A 13,100-nucleotide genomic window follows, 5' to 3' on the forward strand; every position below is an offset into this window, starting at 1 on the left:
ACAAATTCAGGAAACCATACAAATGTATCAGGTGTAAACCAGCTATCCGACATGGAGGCCGGGTCGTAGTCTTGTTGTATTTGTTCGTGGTACAAGTATACGGTTGTACAATTTCTCACTGCCCATACAGCTACCAACAATTGTAGCGTCTATGAAACAGAGCAACTAAATATAACCGAAACAAAATTACAGCCCAGAAGATGTCCTTGTAAATTACAGGCCACATGGCATTGATTTGAACAACTATGTGCTGAATACAAGTCCAATGCCAGAGATAACTGGTCACCGGCACAAAAATTTATACTGTTATGTATTTCAACATAGATGAGCGCACATCCTCCATGAAAGCCACAGCTTCCTCCTGAGAAGCAGATAATACCAGTTAGGAGAATATCAAATATAATCACATGCCCAAGATCTAAAGGCTTGCTACTTTGTAAATCAAGTTATCTGATCCTCCTGATAGATGCCGGCTGGGGACAGCACATCACCTGGTTACTCGCCTTGGCGCTCCCTATGTTCTCGTCGAGAAGCGTCAATATGGACATGTTGAGCTCGTTCCGTTCGACCATGTCGAGCAGCTGGGTAACATCAATTCAGAATTACAAAAGCTCAGCAGGTTCATACATACTTACCAGATAAGTGACAGCATTCTGAACTCATATGGTTTCAGATCTTACTGTTTTCTTCCTATCTTTGGATTGCAGGATGTTGGTCAGCCGCTCCTTGGCCGTCACGAGGTCGTTTTGCAGCTTGTCGTAGGCCTCTGCACCATCATCAGCAAGGACATCAGTTACAGATACAGACACACAGAAGCTTGGGTTATTCAGCAAGTTTGATGGAGCTTTAGATTTTTGTTGACTGACCGACTCCCTCGCCGATGACCTTCTGCATCGCTTCCAGCTCGATCAGCCTGTCTTCGTTTGCCTGCGCGAGCACACACAGAAGAAATCAAAATGAAGCTGGAACTAATAATCAAGTAGTGGGAGCTCAAGTTGGTCTGCAGACCGCAGTTCGGGTGACGGCGAACTTGATCTGCGCGATCTCCCGCTGGATGTGGTCGAAGAAGGCCTTGTTGAGCCTGGGGCGGAGCCTGCCGATCTCGATCTCGATCTCCCGCGCGTCCGTGTCGAGGAAGAACTCCACCAGCCCGGCGTCCGTCTCAGGTATCACCCGCGCCTGCTCCCACGCACCCACGCCGCCATTGTCAGCGTCATCTTTGTCAGGTGTCAGCTCAGCTCAGGCCGTGCTCGGCGGACGGAATGAATATGGATGGATTACCTCGCGCTCCTTGCGGCGGCGCTCCTGCTCCTCCTTGACCTGGAGGTCGAAGGCGGCGCGCGCGTCGGCGTCGCTGTCGAGCCTGCGCCGGAACTCGAGCCGCGCGATGTGGCCCGGCTGCGGCGGCGCCAGGATGCCCTCCGGGTCCTGCGTGCGTGCGTCCCAGAGCGAGCGCGTCGGTCAGCAGAGCACCGGGCAGACAATCAAGCGTTGGCGATGGTATTCGTACGTACCCATCCGATGCAGGAGATCTTGTTGGCGACGGCGCGGCGGGTGGTGGGGGGCCGGCGGGAGGCGGGGCGGGGCGCCAGGAGCGGGAAGCGCTGGAGGATGGCGCCGAGGGAGGAGGAGGTGGTGGACGCCATGGCCGGAGCAGCCGCGCGCGAGGATGGAATGGAACGGACGTTATCCCTTCGCGCGTACCGTACGATGGATGGAGTCGGGATGCCTCATGCTAATGATAAGATTACCCAACACTACAACTATATGATGAGTTCATGACATTACGCCGGCCCATTGGGCCGGCCCGCCTGCTTCCTTTTTTTTTCTGGATTTAAAAAATAATAATTGAATACAAACTCTCTATTTTGGTAGACATTCGTTACCGTCATAGAAGAAAATGACACCGACATGCCTCGATGAGTCCATAATGGAAGTTTCAAGATTTCAAACTTTTCACAACTTGTGCAAGTTTTGAAGAAAAAAAAATGAAAACTTGATTGAAAGTTCTTAGTTGGAACTTCCAAAATTTTAAACTCTGTAACATTTGAACTTTCAAGATTTTTTTTTTGAAACGGAAACTTTCAATATTTTGAACTCCCGCAAATTTAGAAGTTTTAATTATTTTTTTTGACCTTTCAGTTTTTGTTTTTGCTCTTTTGAACCCACATCCACAACCACAAACACAAAACTTAGGCAAGAGATATAGTGCATCGAATACTCCCAAAATAAATGAGAGCTTGAACTCTCACAAGTATTTAACTTTATGTTATATGGTTGTTTGCGCGATACTCTGTTTTGTCAATCACATAACCTGAGTAGCTTACAAACATTTGCATGTGTTAATATAGGTGATCCCTCAATTTATTGCTGGTATCGACCAACTCCAAACGCTAGCCGCACTTGGTGGTGGCCACGATGGGGCTCCACACGTAATGCTTCCCGTCCACCCACCCGATTCCGCCGAACACGTAGTCGGCGGCCATGTCGGCGTTGTAGACTTTAAGTGTCACCATGAAGTGTTTCTCCTCCTCTGGATTCTTACCGTCAAAGCTCAATGTGCTAGGGTTTACAGTGACCGTCACCCCGGCTGGTTGCGTGATGCGGACGGTGTATGACGCCGCCCCGCCACCCACGTTCTTCACCCTACGCTTCACAGTGAAGCTGCCGGAGGTGGGCAGGCAGGGCGCGGAGATGGACGGATAGTTGAGGTCCTCGGGGTGGTTGTTGTCCTTGCTGCACTTGAACGGGTCAGAGTCGGCACCGCGGAACATGCGGATGAGCAGGGTCCAGAGTTCCTCAAGTCCGAGAGGGAGGGGGACCGGGAGCAGGCCCTGGGTATCGGTGGGCCTCATGGAGCATATGAAGTTGGCATAGTCGTGTATCGTGGTGTCGTACACCAGGCCCGGGTCCAGGGCCCTGACCGGGTTCACGTGACCCGAGCCGTAGCTGAATGGCGTAGCGGCACCACCGGTCTCGTCCCGGATCCCGGCGTCGTCGTTGGCTAACCTGGTGGCTGTGCAACAAGTACAACATAGTTAGTTCAGTAGATGGGATTGTTTGCGTTCAGAAATTAGATAATTGTGATGGCGGAACCGCAAGCGTACCGGTGGTCATGATTGCGGAATAGACCATGTTTGGGTTCCATTTCGGGTACTTCTTCCTGAGAAGGCCGGCTATGCCTGCCACGTGAGGGCACGACATCGATGTGCCAGACTCTACCATGTACGGGACACGACGGTGGTCCGAATCCAGGCCCGTCGGCGAGACCTCCTCGCTGTACGCGGCGATCACGCTCACACCTGGCGCAATGATGTCGGGCTTGAGGATCTGAGGGGTGATGGTGTTGGGCCCACGGGATGAGAAGGCCGCCATCACCGGCGATGGCTCCACACCCACCTCTTCGTCCTTCGTCTTGATCTCACCCACTGGTGATCTATTCAAACAGAACAGAAGGTGTGATCAATGATGGATTAGCCCGTGTATCTACAAGGTACTCATTTTTCTTATTTTTTGAGTTTGGCAAGATACTCACTCTGTCCCATAATATAGTGTATACTGTTCTTCACGAAAATGAAAACTTACAAGTTTTGGTCAAGTTTATAAGGAAGATCAACCATATCTACAACACCAGATATATACCATATGAAAATATATTTCACAATGAACCTAGCGGTACTGATTTTGGTATCCTGAACGATGCTAAATTTTTTCATAAAATTTGGGTAAAAACATTTATAATACACACTATATTTCGGAACGAAGGGAGTAAATAAGTGAACCGGTTGCTAGCTTACCCAGTAGACTGGATGTAGCTCAAGATCTCCAAGCACTTGGAGTAGGAGCAGTGAGCGGCCGGGATGATATGCGGGTCGGCGATGACGTTGTCCCCGCTGGCGGCATCGTTGCAGAGGACCATGCCCACGCCGCCGGCGTCCTTCACCACCTGCCCCTTGGCGACTCGGCCGTTGGATCCTCCTCTGGTGCACACGACTATCTTGCCGCTCACCTTGGCCGGGTCCAGGGAACCAGGCAAGCACAACGCCCTGAAAGCAACATATCTACATCTTACCAACAATTGGTGTGGTGCTAGAAATTAATGCCTTGATAGTTCATTGTACAAGCTAATATCCCAACAATGTTTTACGGGTTGACTCTTTTCTAAATATAAAATATCTTACGAGTTGGCTGCGGACTGGCCTGCAGCATTGGCCTTCTCCCCGCTGATCATCACACATGGCTGGCTGGTGCTGTTTGATAGACTTTGTCCCTGCATATTTATTGGTTTCAGGCATCAACTCTCAATCATACTCCCTCTTTCTCGGTTAAAAAGGCCTTCACATATGTCTATATACCCATTCAACCAATGTAATAGAAATTTTTTACTCCCTCCCTCCCAAAATAAGTAACTCAAAAATGACTCAATTTTGTACTGATTTTAGTATAAAGTAGAGTCATTTTTAAGTCACTTATTTGGAACGGAGAGAGTACATCACAAAAGTTATATCATTGGAAAACATAACATCTGAAGTTTCTAATGCTACAATTTTGTGATATAAAACACTCAAAACGGCCGGCGTAGGGTCTTTTCAAACCGAAAAAGAGAGGTAGCATATACTAGATACATATAGGTCTTTGTTATAAGGGGCCTGCTACGCTTCTGCCGACGGATCTTTTAAAAAGATCGACCACTCAGCGAGCCGTCAGATCTACCAATTCAATCTTGCATCGTATGTCTTGTTGCGGAAACACTTGCAATAGGGATTATGTTGTGATTTTTTTTTGCAATATGGGTCGTATTGTCGAATCTATTTTTGCAACATGGATTGTGTTGCAGTTTTTTTTGCAACATTGACCGTGTTGTGAAATATTTTTCAACATGGATCGTGTTGTCGGATTTGTTTTTGCAACATGGATCGTGTTGTAGATTTTTTTTTATAATATGGATCATGTTGTGGGATTTTTTTTACAACATAGGTCGTGTTGCGAGATTTGTTTTGCAACATAGGTCATGTTGCGGGATCTAGCCGCTACGGGGTCTAGCCCTTGATCGGTTTGCAACAAAGGACTAGTTGGAGAACCTATTTTTGAAACAATGGATCAGTTGCATAACGTGGACATTGACTATCTGACTGAGCTCATCCAACGAACATGAAGATGGTTGACGTTCATGTAGGATCGATCGGTTGAAGGAAATCTTTTTCCTTGTTATAACATCATGGAAAAGCAAGTCGCTCCTTTTGTTTTGGAATAATTAAAGTTGTAGGATTATCCTAAATCAAACTTTTAAAATTTTGACCAGGTCTATAGAAAAATCCATTAAGATCTAGAAGTACAATATCAAATATATATACAATATCAAAATAAACTGAATCTAATGAACCAAATCTTGTGTAGTAGATGTTGATTTGTTTTTGTGTAGACTTGGTCGAACTTAATGAAGTTTGACTTAGAACAAACCTAGAATTTTAGTTATTTTGAAACGGAGGGAATAATTACCTTGATAGTTTTTGTGCCGATGATGACATCTGCGGGGAACAGTCTATCCATGGTGCTCGCACCCACGGTGAGCATCCACGGAGCCACATTGCTGATGGAGCCTGCCGCCGGGCCATCGTTGCCACCAGCTGCCACGACGACGACCGACTGGGTGACAGCATAGGCCGTTCCTATGGCAATGGTGTCGGCGACATAGTCGGAGGCGGGGGAGCCGACGGAGAGCGAGAGCACATGCACGCCGTCCTCCACCGCCGTGAGTATGGCCATGAGGATGTCCAGACTGGAGCACCCTGTGGTGAAGCACGCCTTGTACGAGGCCACATGCGCCCTCGGCGAACCGCCCTTGGCCGTGCCCGTTCCGCGGCCAAAGGCGCCGGCGTTGGGCACGAAGGCGCCGCCAGCCGTGGATAGCGTGTGCGTACCGTGCCCATCGTGGTCCCATGGCGAGTTTACCTCGGTCTCGTTCAGCTGCTTGCTCAACAACTTGATGCCCTCGTTGAAAACCCTCGCACCGACCAACTTGCTGCATGAGCGTGTGCACCGTGTCAGTGGAATATATGCTACTTCCTCCGTCCCGTTATATAAGAACATTAACGGGACGGAGGAAGTAGGTTATATTTTTTCCGCAAAGCTAGCTGCTACTCCCTCCGTCGGTCTTTCTATCATGCCAATGACCAAATGTGGATCATATACTACAAAGTTCTAGACAATTCCAATCATATTGAAAATATTGTTTCCGACGGTGTGATTTTCATCACATGTGACGGCTATGGTGGTCAAATTGATGTTAAAATTAAGTTTAACCGTGAAATATAAACAAGGACAGTGAGCTGTGGCCGATGATAATTACTTGTTGCAGCCAGAGTAACCTTGTTGGCATCCACCGCGCCAGCGATCCGGTTTGGGCAAGCTGCCGTCGTCCCTGAAACTTGCAGATATTGGCGATACACCTTTGTACATGCGTGAAAGAAAGAAAAACATATCAACACCAGGTCAGAAGTGGTGTTGGTAAGTAGAGACATGCCTCTGATGCTTACTAGTTCAGCAAAATGAAGTAAAAATCCCCAAAGACGGGTAGGGCTAAAGCGCCTAGAAGGCACCTTAACATCCATCAATTTGCATCCCCGTTGGAAAGTATCATTGCAATTTTCATCCTTACAATCGAGCCGATCTCTTTGTAAGATTTGAGTTGACTCTAGGTAAAGTTGATGCATGTTACTGTGTACTGTGGTTTGATTCTTGGGACGTGGGTGCATATATATATCGTGGTGCCAGCAGATATGATTCCGCATGTTACCGCTGGGATATATTATCATGTAGTATGTGGCTTTTTTTATGCATCCCCAGGGATAATTAAGAGGCGCAGGACGTACATGGTGCTCATTATCAGAATCCCTGCAGGTCAATGCGAATCCACATGTACTCACACGATACTATATGCGAAATGGGTGTGTCTAGGACATATCTAAATGTGACATAGTTATTGCATATCTAAATGACTAAATCAAATATAAAAGGAAAAAGAAAAAAACTTACATGCACAATACTTATTTTACATCTAGATTTGTTTTAACAAAACCGGATGTAAAAACTAAGGAAGTGACGACTATCTTTTACTGGATTTGAAAACAAAAGGAAAACATTTCTTGACCTATATGCATAGTCATCGACGACACATTTCTCATCTTCTTATGGTTGCACGAATACTAGTGAGCATGCATGCAGTCCTCATGGTTATCGACGATAGACTTAATTAGAAATAATACTTCATTCATTTTTATATGTAAGTTTTTTTAAAGATTTCACTACAGACTATATGCAGATATATATAGATGTATTTTAGAGTTTAGATTCATTTATTTTAATCCGTATGTAGTCCGTAATGAAATATCTAAAAAGATTGTATTTAGAGATGGATGAAGTAGTTGTTTTCAAATAGCGAGAAAGCTAGAAGATGTGTACCTGTGTCGACGTTGGCGATGATGACCCCCTCGCCGAAGTCGACATCGTTCTTCCATACGTCAATCGGCTCACCGTCTAGGCCCTCCAGCCCGAGGAAACCCCACGAGTGCGTCGTCCGAACCTCGTAAAGCTTGTCTTCGATCACGGCCACCCCTGGGAGCACTGTATATGTGTAGCGTCCAAAAACTTGATTAACAGTTATTCATAACCGGCACGAATATAGGGGATGCATGGAGAGGCGTGATTCAAGACCATGGTTCAGCCGAATCTATGCTCCACCTCGTACGATTCAACATCTTTTTACATCGTATGTGGATTCGCGGCATTCATGTCAAATCAATCCAACACTTCATGTCATTCATTGTTTAATATGCAAACATTTTTTGTCATGCATTTCTTAATCAACCATGCACCGATTCTTATGAACAATATTGAGAAATCAATGGTGTCGAGCGTGGTTCGGCTGAACCATGGTTCAATAAAACATTTTCGGGGATGCATGTATCATGTATGGCACCATATATACATATGAATCATACTAGTGTGTGCTTACGCTTGAGGGCTGATACGAAAACGTTGTCGATCCGCAATGCGATTCCATTGATGGAATCGAAGATGTAGAATATCCGGAACCTGCATTCAGTTTTTAGGCAAGCAGTTAGTTAGTAGGCTTCTAGCTTGATTCTGAAGAACATACACCGAAGTCTAGCTATAGATAGCTTACTGGCTGGTGATTGGAGTGAGCAGAGCGGACCAAGAGGCCGGCCGCTGGCTGGCCATCACCAAGTAAGACTGCATTGCATGCAAGAAATTACTAATTCGTTAGTGTCTCCAGCGTAGGGTACTATGAACGATGAGAATGGAGAGAGCGGGAGGATTGCACGCATGCATGCCTTGGGGGCAGCCGACGCCGGCGTGGCGCGCACCACGAGGAGGAGCGCCAGGGCGAGCAGCACAACGCGGCCGGCTCCTCTCCCCATCTTATTTTGCCTCGCCGGCCGGTGGTCTCAGGCTCTCCCAGCTGGGGTTTTTGCTGCTGCTATAAATCTCTGGTCGCCCGCCATGGAATTTATACAGATCGATCCATGGAGAGTCTACCAAGAAGACGACGACGTGCGGCTCCCTCATCAAGAAGTCAACAGGAGGAGATCGGTGGTGCATGTGGCGGGGGGATTTTTCTGATCTTCTCCGCGAGCGCGAGGTGCACGAGGCCGGACACGTGGGTCGTGGGACAGGCAACGAACGCAGCATGCATGGTGGCAATATTTCCGGCGGCGAGAACACGCTTGCTTGCTGCGTGAATGGTGGCATGCATGGTGGTGCTGTGGCAAGCAAAGTACTCCCTCTGCTCCTATGCATAGAAATATTGTCTAAAGTCAACGTACCTTTAATTCAATCAAATCAAACTTATACAAAAAATCAACATTCACAATACCAAATCAATATCACTAGATTCATATAATATGTATTTGGTATTGTAGATGTCGATAATTTTTAAGCTAAATTTTATCAAACTTTACGAAGTTTGACTCAACACAAATCTTATATTCGGAGCAAAAAGGGCCGGAGAGAGTACTTAGCTCAATAATACTAGACCTACAAAAACTTACAAAAGTTTACTTAACCTTCCAAACTAACTCTTCTCTCCCCCCCTGATTTTCAGTGTGGATGGGGCCCCTCATCCCTCAATAACCAATCACAATCTTATACATCAGTTTGTACGTAAAATCTTTAAGTAAGCCTTTGTAGGTGTAGCATTACTCGTACTTAGCTAGCTTTGACAGTTTTACTTACCAGCATGGCGGTGGCGGTGGCAGTGGCAGTGGGGTCCGGTGACAGTGCTTCTTTAACTGGCTTGTTTTCTTTTTCTTCATCTTGCTCTGGTTTGTTAAAATCTTGAGCCAAGGCAACAAGTAAAAGAGGGTGCTTTCTTTGCCAAAACTAGCCTTTTGGTGTTGCCACGCGCGCATGTGGTGCAACTTCATCAAAAGCGTGCACATTTTGAGTTAATAAAAGCTCATAAAGGACTACTCTCAGCTGCCTCCCCTCCCCTTCGCCTCCGTCTCCCCTCGCCATCAGATCCCTCACGATTCACTGCGCCTCCCCTCCCCTCCCGACGCCGTCGGATCCCAGTTGGGCAAAGCCTGTGTGGGGGGATGATGGCGCCAGCGGGGCGTCCCTCTATCGCAACTTGGAGGCGTGGTTGTAATGGTGGATCTTGAGCAGGCGACTCGGGACGACCTCTGTGTGGCCATAGCGCCAGTCACGCAACGATGTGACCTCCTCTAACTTTGGTTGTCTTCATCGTCGTTCCAAAGGGATCTGATCGGTGGGTGTTGCCTCACGATGGCTTACAGGCGACGGGTCAAGTGGAGGTGGAGATGATGGCCTAGGTGCTGGTGGGTGATTTGTTATGCCATGCTGTGTATTTTATTTTCCTAATTAAAATTGAAGAAAAGGTAGTTATGCCATGCTGTGTATTTTCTTTTCCTAGTTTTTCTCAATTAATTAGTTGTTTTACTTGTGCTTTTGCATTTCTATTAGGTGTTTGCCGATTCAACTCTTTGTGCATATATTATTACTAGTGCAATGCATGTGCGTTGCTACAGGCTACAATGTATATAAATAAATTAAACAAATAATTAAGATCAACCAAAAGTTGAAGTTTATTTCTTCCTCATATGTTCGGGCGTGTACGGATGCCCAGCAGGCTCCTCCAAATTCAAACTTCTTGATAGTATGGGCTCCACCAAATCCATACCATATGTGATCGAGAAATGTGTTTGTCCTGAGTAAACCCGTGCATAACCCGGGCCGGGCTTGAAAAAGCCCGAGTAGGAAAAGTCATGCCAGAGCCCGGCCCGCTCCAGCCGTCGAGCCTGACAAATCGGGCTCGAACCCAGCCCGAACCTGGAAAAGCTCGATAAAGCCCGGTCGGCCCGGCCCGATCTAGGCTAAAAAAATGTGTTTTGCAATCCCGGGCCCAGCTCAGTCTACTCGTCGGGCTCACTTTTCAGGGTCAAGACCGGCCCGATGGCACGATTACGCCCGGCCCTGCCCGAGAGTTTTGGCCGGGTCGGGTCGGGCCGGTCGGACCAGGCTGCCCATGCCCAGGACTAGTCTAGACTATCCGTCATATTATTTCCAATATGCAGTTTGTATACAAAACCTTGCGCCATAACACACCCTTCCCTTTTCGTGTCAGACTCTCTCCTTCCCGTTCAGTTTTCCGCCATAGGAGGTCATTTCTACCTGGAGTCATCTCCTCTAAAACAAGATGACTCTCACCCCACATTAACCATGGCTCTATAGTGGCAAAGAAATACTTTAGGGAAAAAAATGATAATGCCACGAGCACGTTACAACAGGTGCTAAAGTTCACCGCCCATATTCCACATTTTCATTGACCAATGTGATTCCTAACATGCTTAAATTTCGACGATCAAATGGAAGTCAAAATAAAGTACTTCCAAAGAGAAGCAGAACATATGATGCAAGAGTTAGATGTATTTTATTTTAATTATAAGAAACATCATATTGGGTCGATGAACCCCTTTCTTTGATGTAATCTCATAAATAATGCAAGAGAACCGTGATGGCCTTTCTTCGATGGTAAGAAATTACTTGAAATAAAATTTAAGCAATACCACTCACAACAAACTAAAATAAAACATAAAATCTATGAAGGTGCAAAATCTTGTATAGAAAGAAAAGAATAAAATATATTTTTCATTAGAAAAATAGAGCCTCTTAAACAACATCCCGCAAAAGTACCCTCTTAAATAGCATGTCCGTCCATGAGAAGGACCTTGGATGCCGCCAACCGTCGCTCCGCGAAGCCTAGCTAGCCGACTCCGTTATGATGAATGCCTGATAATCTCGAGCAAACTGTGAGGAGCATCTCCGCCCACGTATTGACCCAGGGCTGCCGCCACCAGCGGAGATGTTGTGGTCGCCGCCATCACCACCCTCTGCTCCATGACGCCGCTGTAGCCGTCAACATCATGAGGAATGTTCAAAAAGTTGTTCTTCATTTTATTATTGCTCACCAAATCACTTCCATTTCAGCAACTGTGATACTCAATTTCATATTCTATAGCAAACAATTTAATTTCAAGAAACACAAAGAAGTCTAAATTGGCAAGAATTATAGTACACGGTCATACATCAAATTTCATATTCGTTTGCCACCATCTCTGTGGAGGCTCCCGCGACACATCAACAACAGAAGGACCGAGTGTGGAGGAGCCGAATCGAGCAAGTCTTGCAGGGAAGACAACATTAAATCATCAGCGGCGAGCATGACGATGCAGCTCCTCCACCTCCTCCTTCCCACCTGGCCCTTGAGCTGCCGCAAAGCGGGCACACTTCACTGTCGGGGGTCGGGGTCGCTCACCATGGCAGAAGAAGGGTGCCATCCATAGGTAGGTCGCCACCTCCATCATGAGGAACTGCTGAGAAGCTGGGGCACGGGTAAATGGATCTGATACACGCCAGCTGTGAGGAAAATCTCTGGCGACGCATTGGCACAGGGCAGCCGCCACCACCTACCACTCCGACATCGCCCCCTCCTGCTTCGTGATTCCTCTATGGCCGCCATCAATGTGAGGAATGTCCAAGAATCTATTCTTCATTTTGTTATTGTTTGCGAGATTATTTTCAATTCAACAACTTTTATACTCAAATTTCACATTCCATGACAAACCATTTAATTTCAAGAAACACAAAGAAGTCTAAATCGGCAACAATTTTGTTACCATCATATATCAAATTTCATATTTTCCAGTTGACTCCTCCTTGAAGGCTCACATTAACAACAGAAGGACGGACTGTGGAATAGCCGAATCAGGCGGGTGTTGCAGGACATGCGGCTTTAAATCATGAGAGGAGTGTGACGCTTTAAATCATCAGGGAAGAGTGTGACCCTACACATCAGAGACAGTGGCGGAGGTAGAGGGTGGCCAGTATGGGCCATGGCCCACCCTGAGATTTGAAAAGAGCTTTTATATCATTGAAGGAAGACCAAAAAGAATAGAAAATAGAGAAATGTATGTGTATAGTAGCACTTGGCCCATCCTGACCCAGTGGGCTAGGTGCGCCACTGATGAGAGATATTGATGTGTACGAGTTTATACAACAAAGATACAAGTGTGTACACCCTGCGTAACGTGTGGAGTCAGTGTGTGCACCCTAACTTAATATGGAGTAATGTATACTCCCTTCGTATCTAAATAAAAGTCTTTTTAGAGGTTTTACTAAAAGACTACGTACAAATGTATATAACATATTTTAGAATGTAGATTCACTCATTTTGCTTCGTATGTTGTCCCTTAGTAAAATCCCTAAAAAGACTTATATTTAAAAACAGATGAAGTAATAGAGTATGATTCACTCAAGACAATATCAAATGATTTTTTGGTTACGTGGCTAGCTCCAGTTTGCACGCTGTGGGAGGAGCCCAGTTAGACTCTATTATGCACCATTTTTTACCATTTTGTGCATCCCCATCATTGACAGGCGGGTCCCGTGCAGTTTGAGTAAAAAACCACACCCGGTCAGCAAAGAAACCACCTAAGGCGGTATCAAAGACCAAACTTATCCGGTTTTAAAAGTTGAGGGACTACAATTTGATGGTTTTG

General features: G+C 46.3%; 1 protein-coding gene across 2 annotated transcripts; it reads right to left on the bottom strand.

The window, feature by feature from the left end:
• Positions 1-5: 5 nt before the first annotated feature.
• LOC123424408 (subtilisin-like protease SBT5.3) lies at positions 6-8,503 on the bottom strand. 2 transcript variants are annotated; one of them, XM_045108021.1, is made up of 16 exons: positions 8,355-8,503; positions 8,186-8,253; positions 8,015-8,094; positions 7,462-7,623; positions 6,350-6,449; positions 5,500-6,022; positions 4,182-4,270; positions 3,798-4,046; positions 3,108-3,436; positions 2,514-3,016; positions 1,282-1,428; positions 1,009-1,179; positions 867-927; positions 681-766; positions 492-581; positions 6-361 (listed from the first exon to the last, which is right to left on the bottom strand). In XM_045108021.1, exons 1-16 carry the CDS (start codon positions 8,439-8,441, stop codon positions 299-301), a joined length of 2,808 nt encoding a protein of 935 aa, XP_044963956.1. In that variant the 5' UTR covers positions 8,442-8,503; the 3' UTR covers positions 6-298. The 2 variants fall into 2 exon arrangements, with proteins under 2 accessions (XP_044963956.1, XP_044963955.1); XM_045108020.1 differs by lacking the exons at positions 2,514-3,016; positions 3,108-3,436; positions 3,798-4,046; ... (5 more) ...; positions 8,186-8,253; positions 8,355-8,503 and adding an exon at positions 1,515-1,741.
• Between the last annotated feature and the right edge of the window lie 4,597 nt (positions 8,504-13,100).

The sequence above is a fragment of the Hordeum vulgare genome, chromosome 2H (assembly GCF_904849725.1).
Source record: "Hordeum vulgare subsp. vulgare chromosome 2H, MorexV3_pseudomolecules_assembly, whole genome shotgun sequence".
NCBI classification, from domain to species: Eukaryota; Viridiplantae; Streptophyta; class Magnoliopsida; order Poales; family Poaceae; genus Hordeum; species Hordeum vulgare.

Excerpts from the sequence above, each read along its gene's own strand:
- LOC123424408 (XM_045108021.1), bottom strand. The coding sequence starts at position 8,441 with ATGGGGAGAGGAGCCGGCCGCGTTGTGCTGCTCGCCCTGGCGCTCCTC. Across the intron at positions 3,437-3,797 it reads AGCTACATCCAGTCTACTGG|ATCACCAGTGGGTGAGATCA; the intron begins GTAAGCTAGCAA and ends CTGTTTGAATAG. Across the intron at positions 1,180-1,281 it reads GCCGCCGCAAGGAGCGCGAG|GCGCGGGTGATACCTGAGAC; the intron begins GTAATCCATCCA and ends GCGTGGGAGCAG.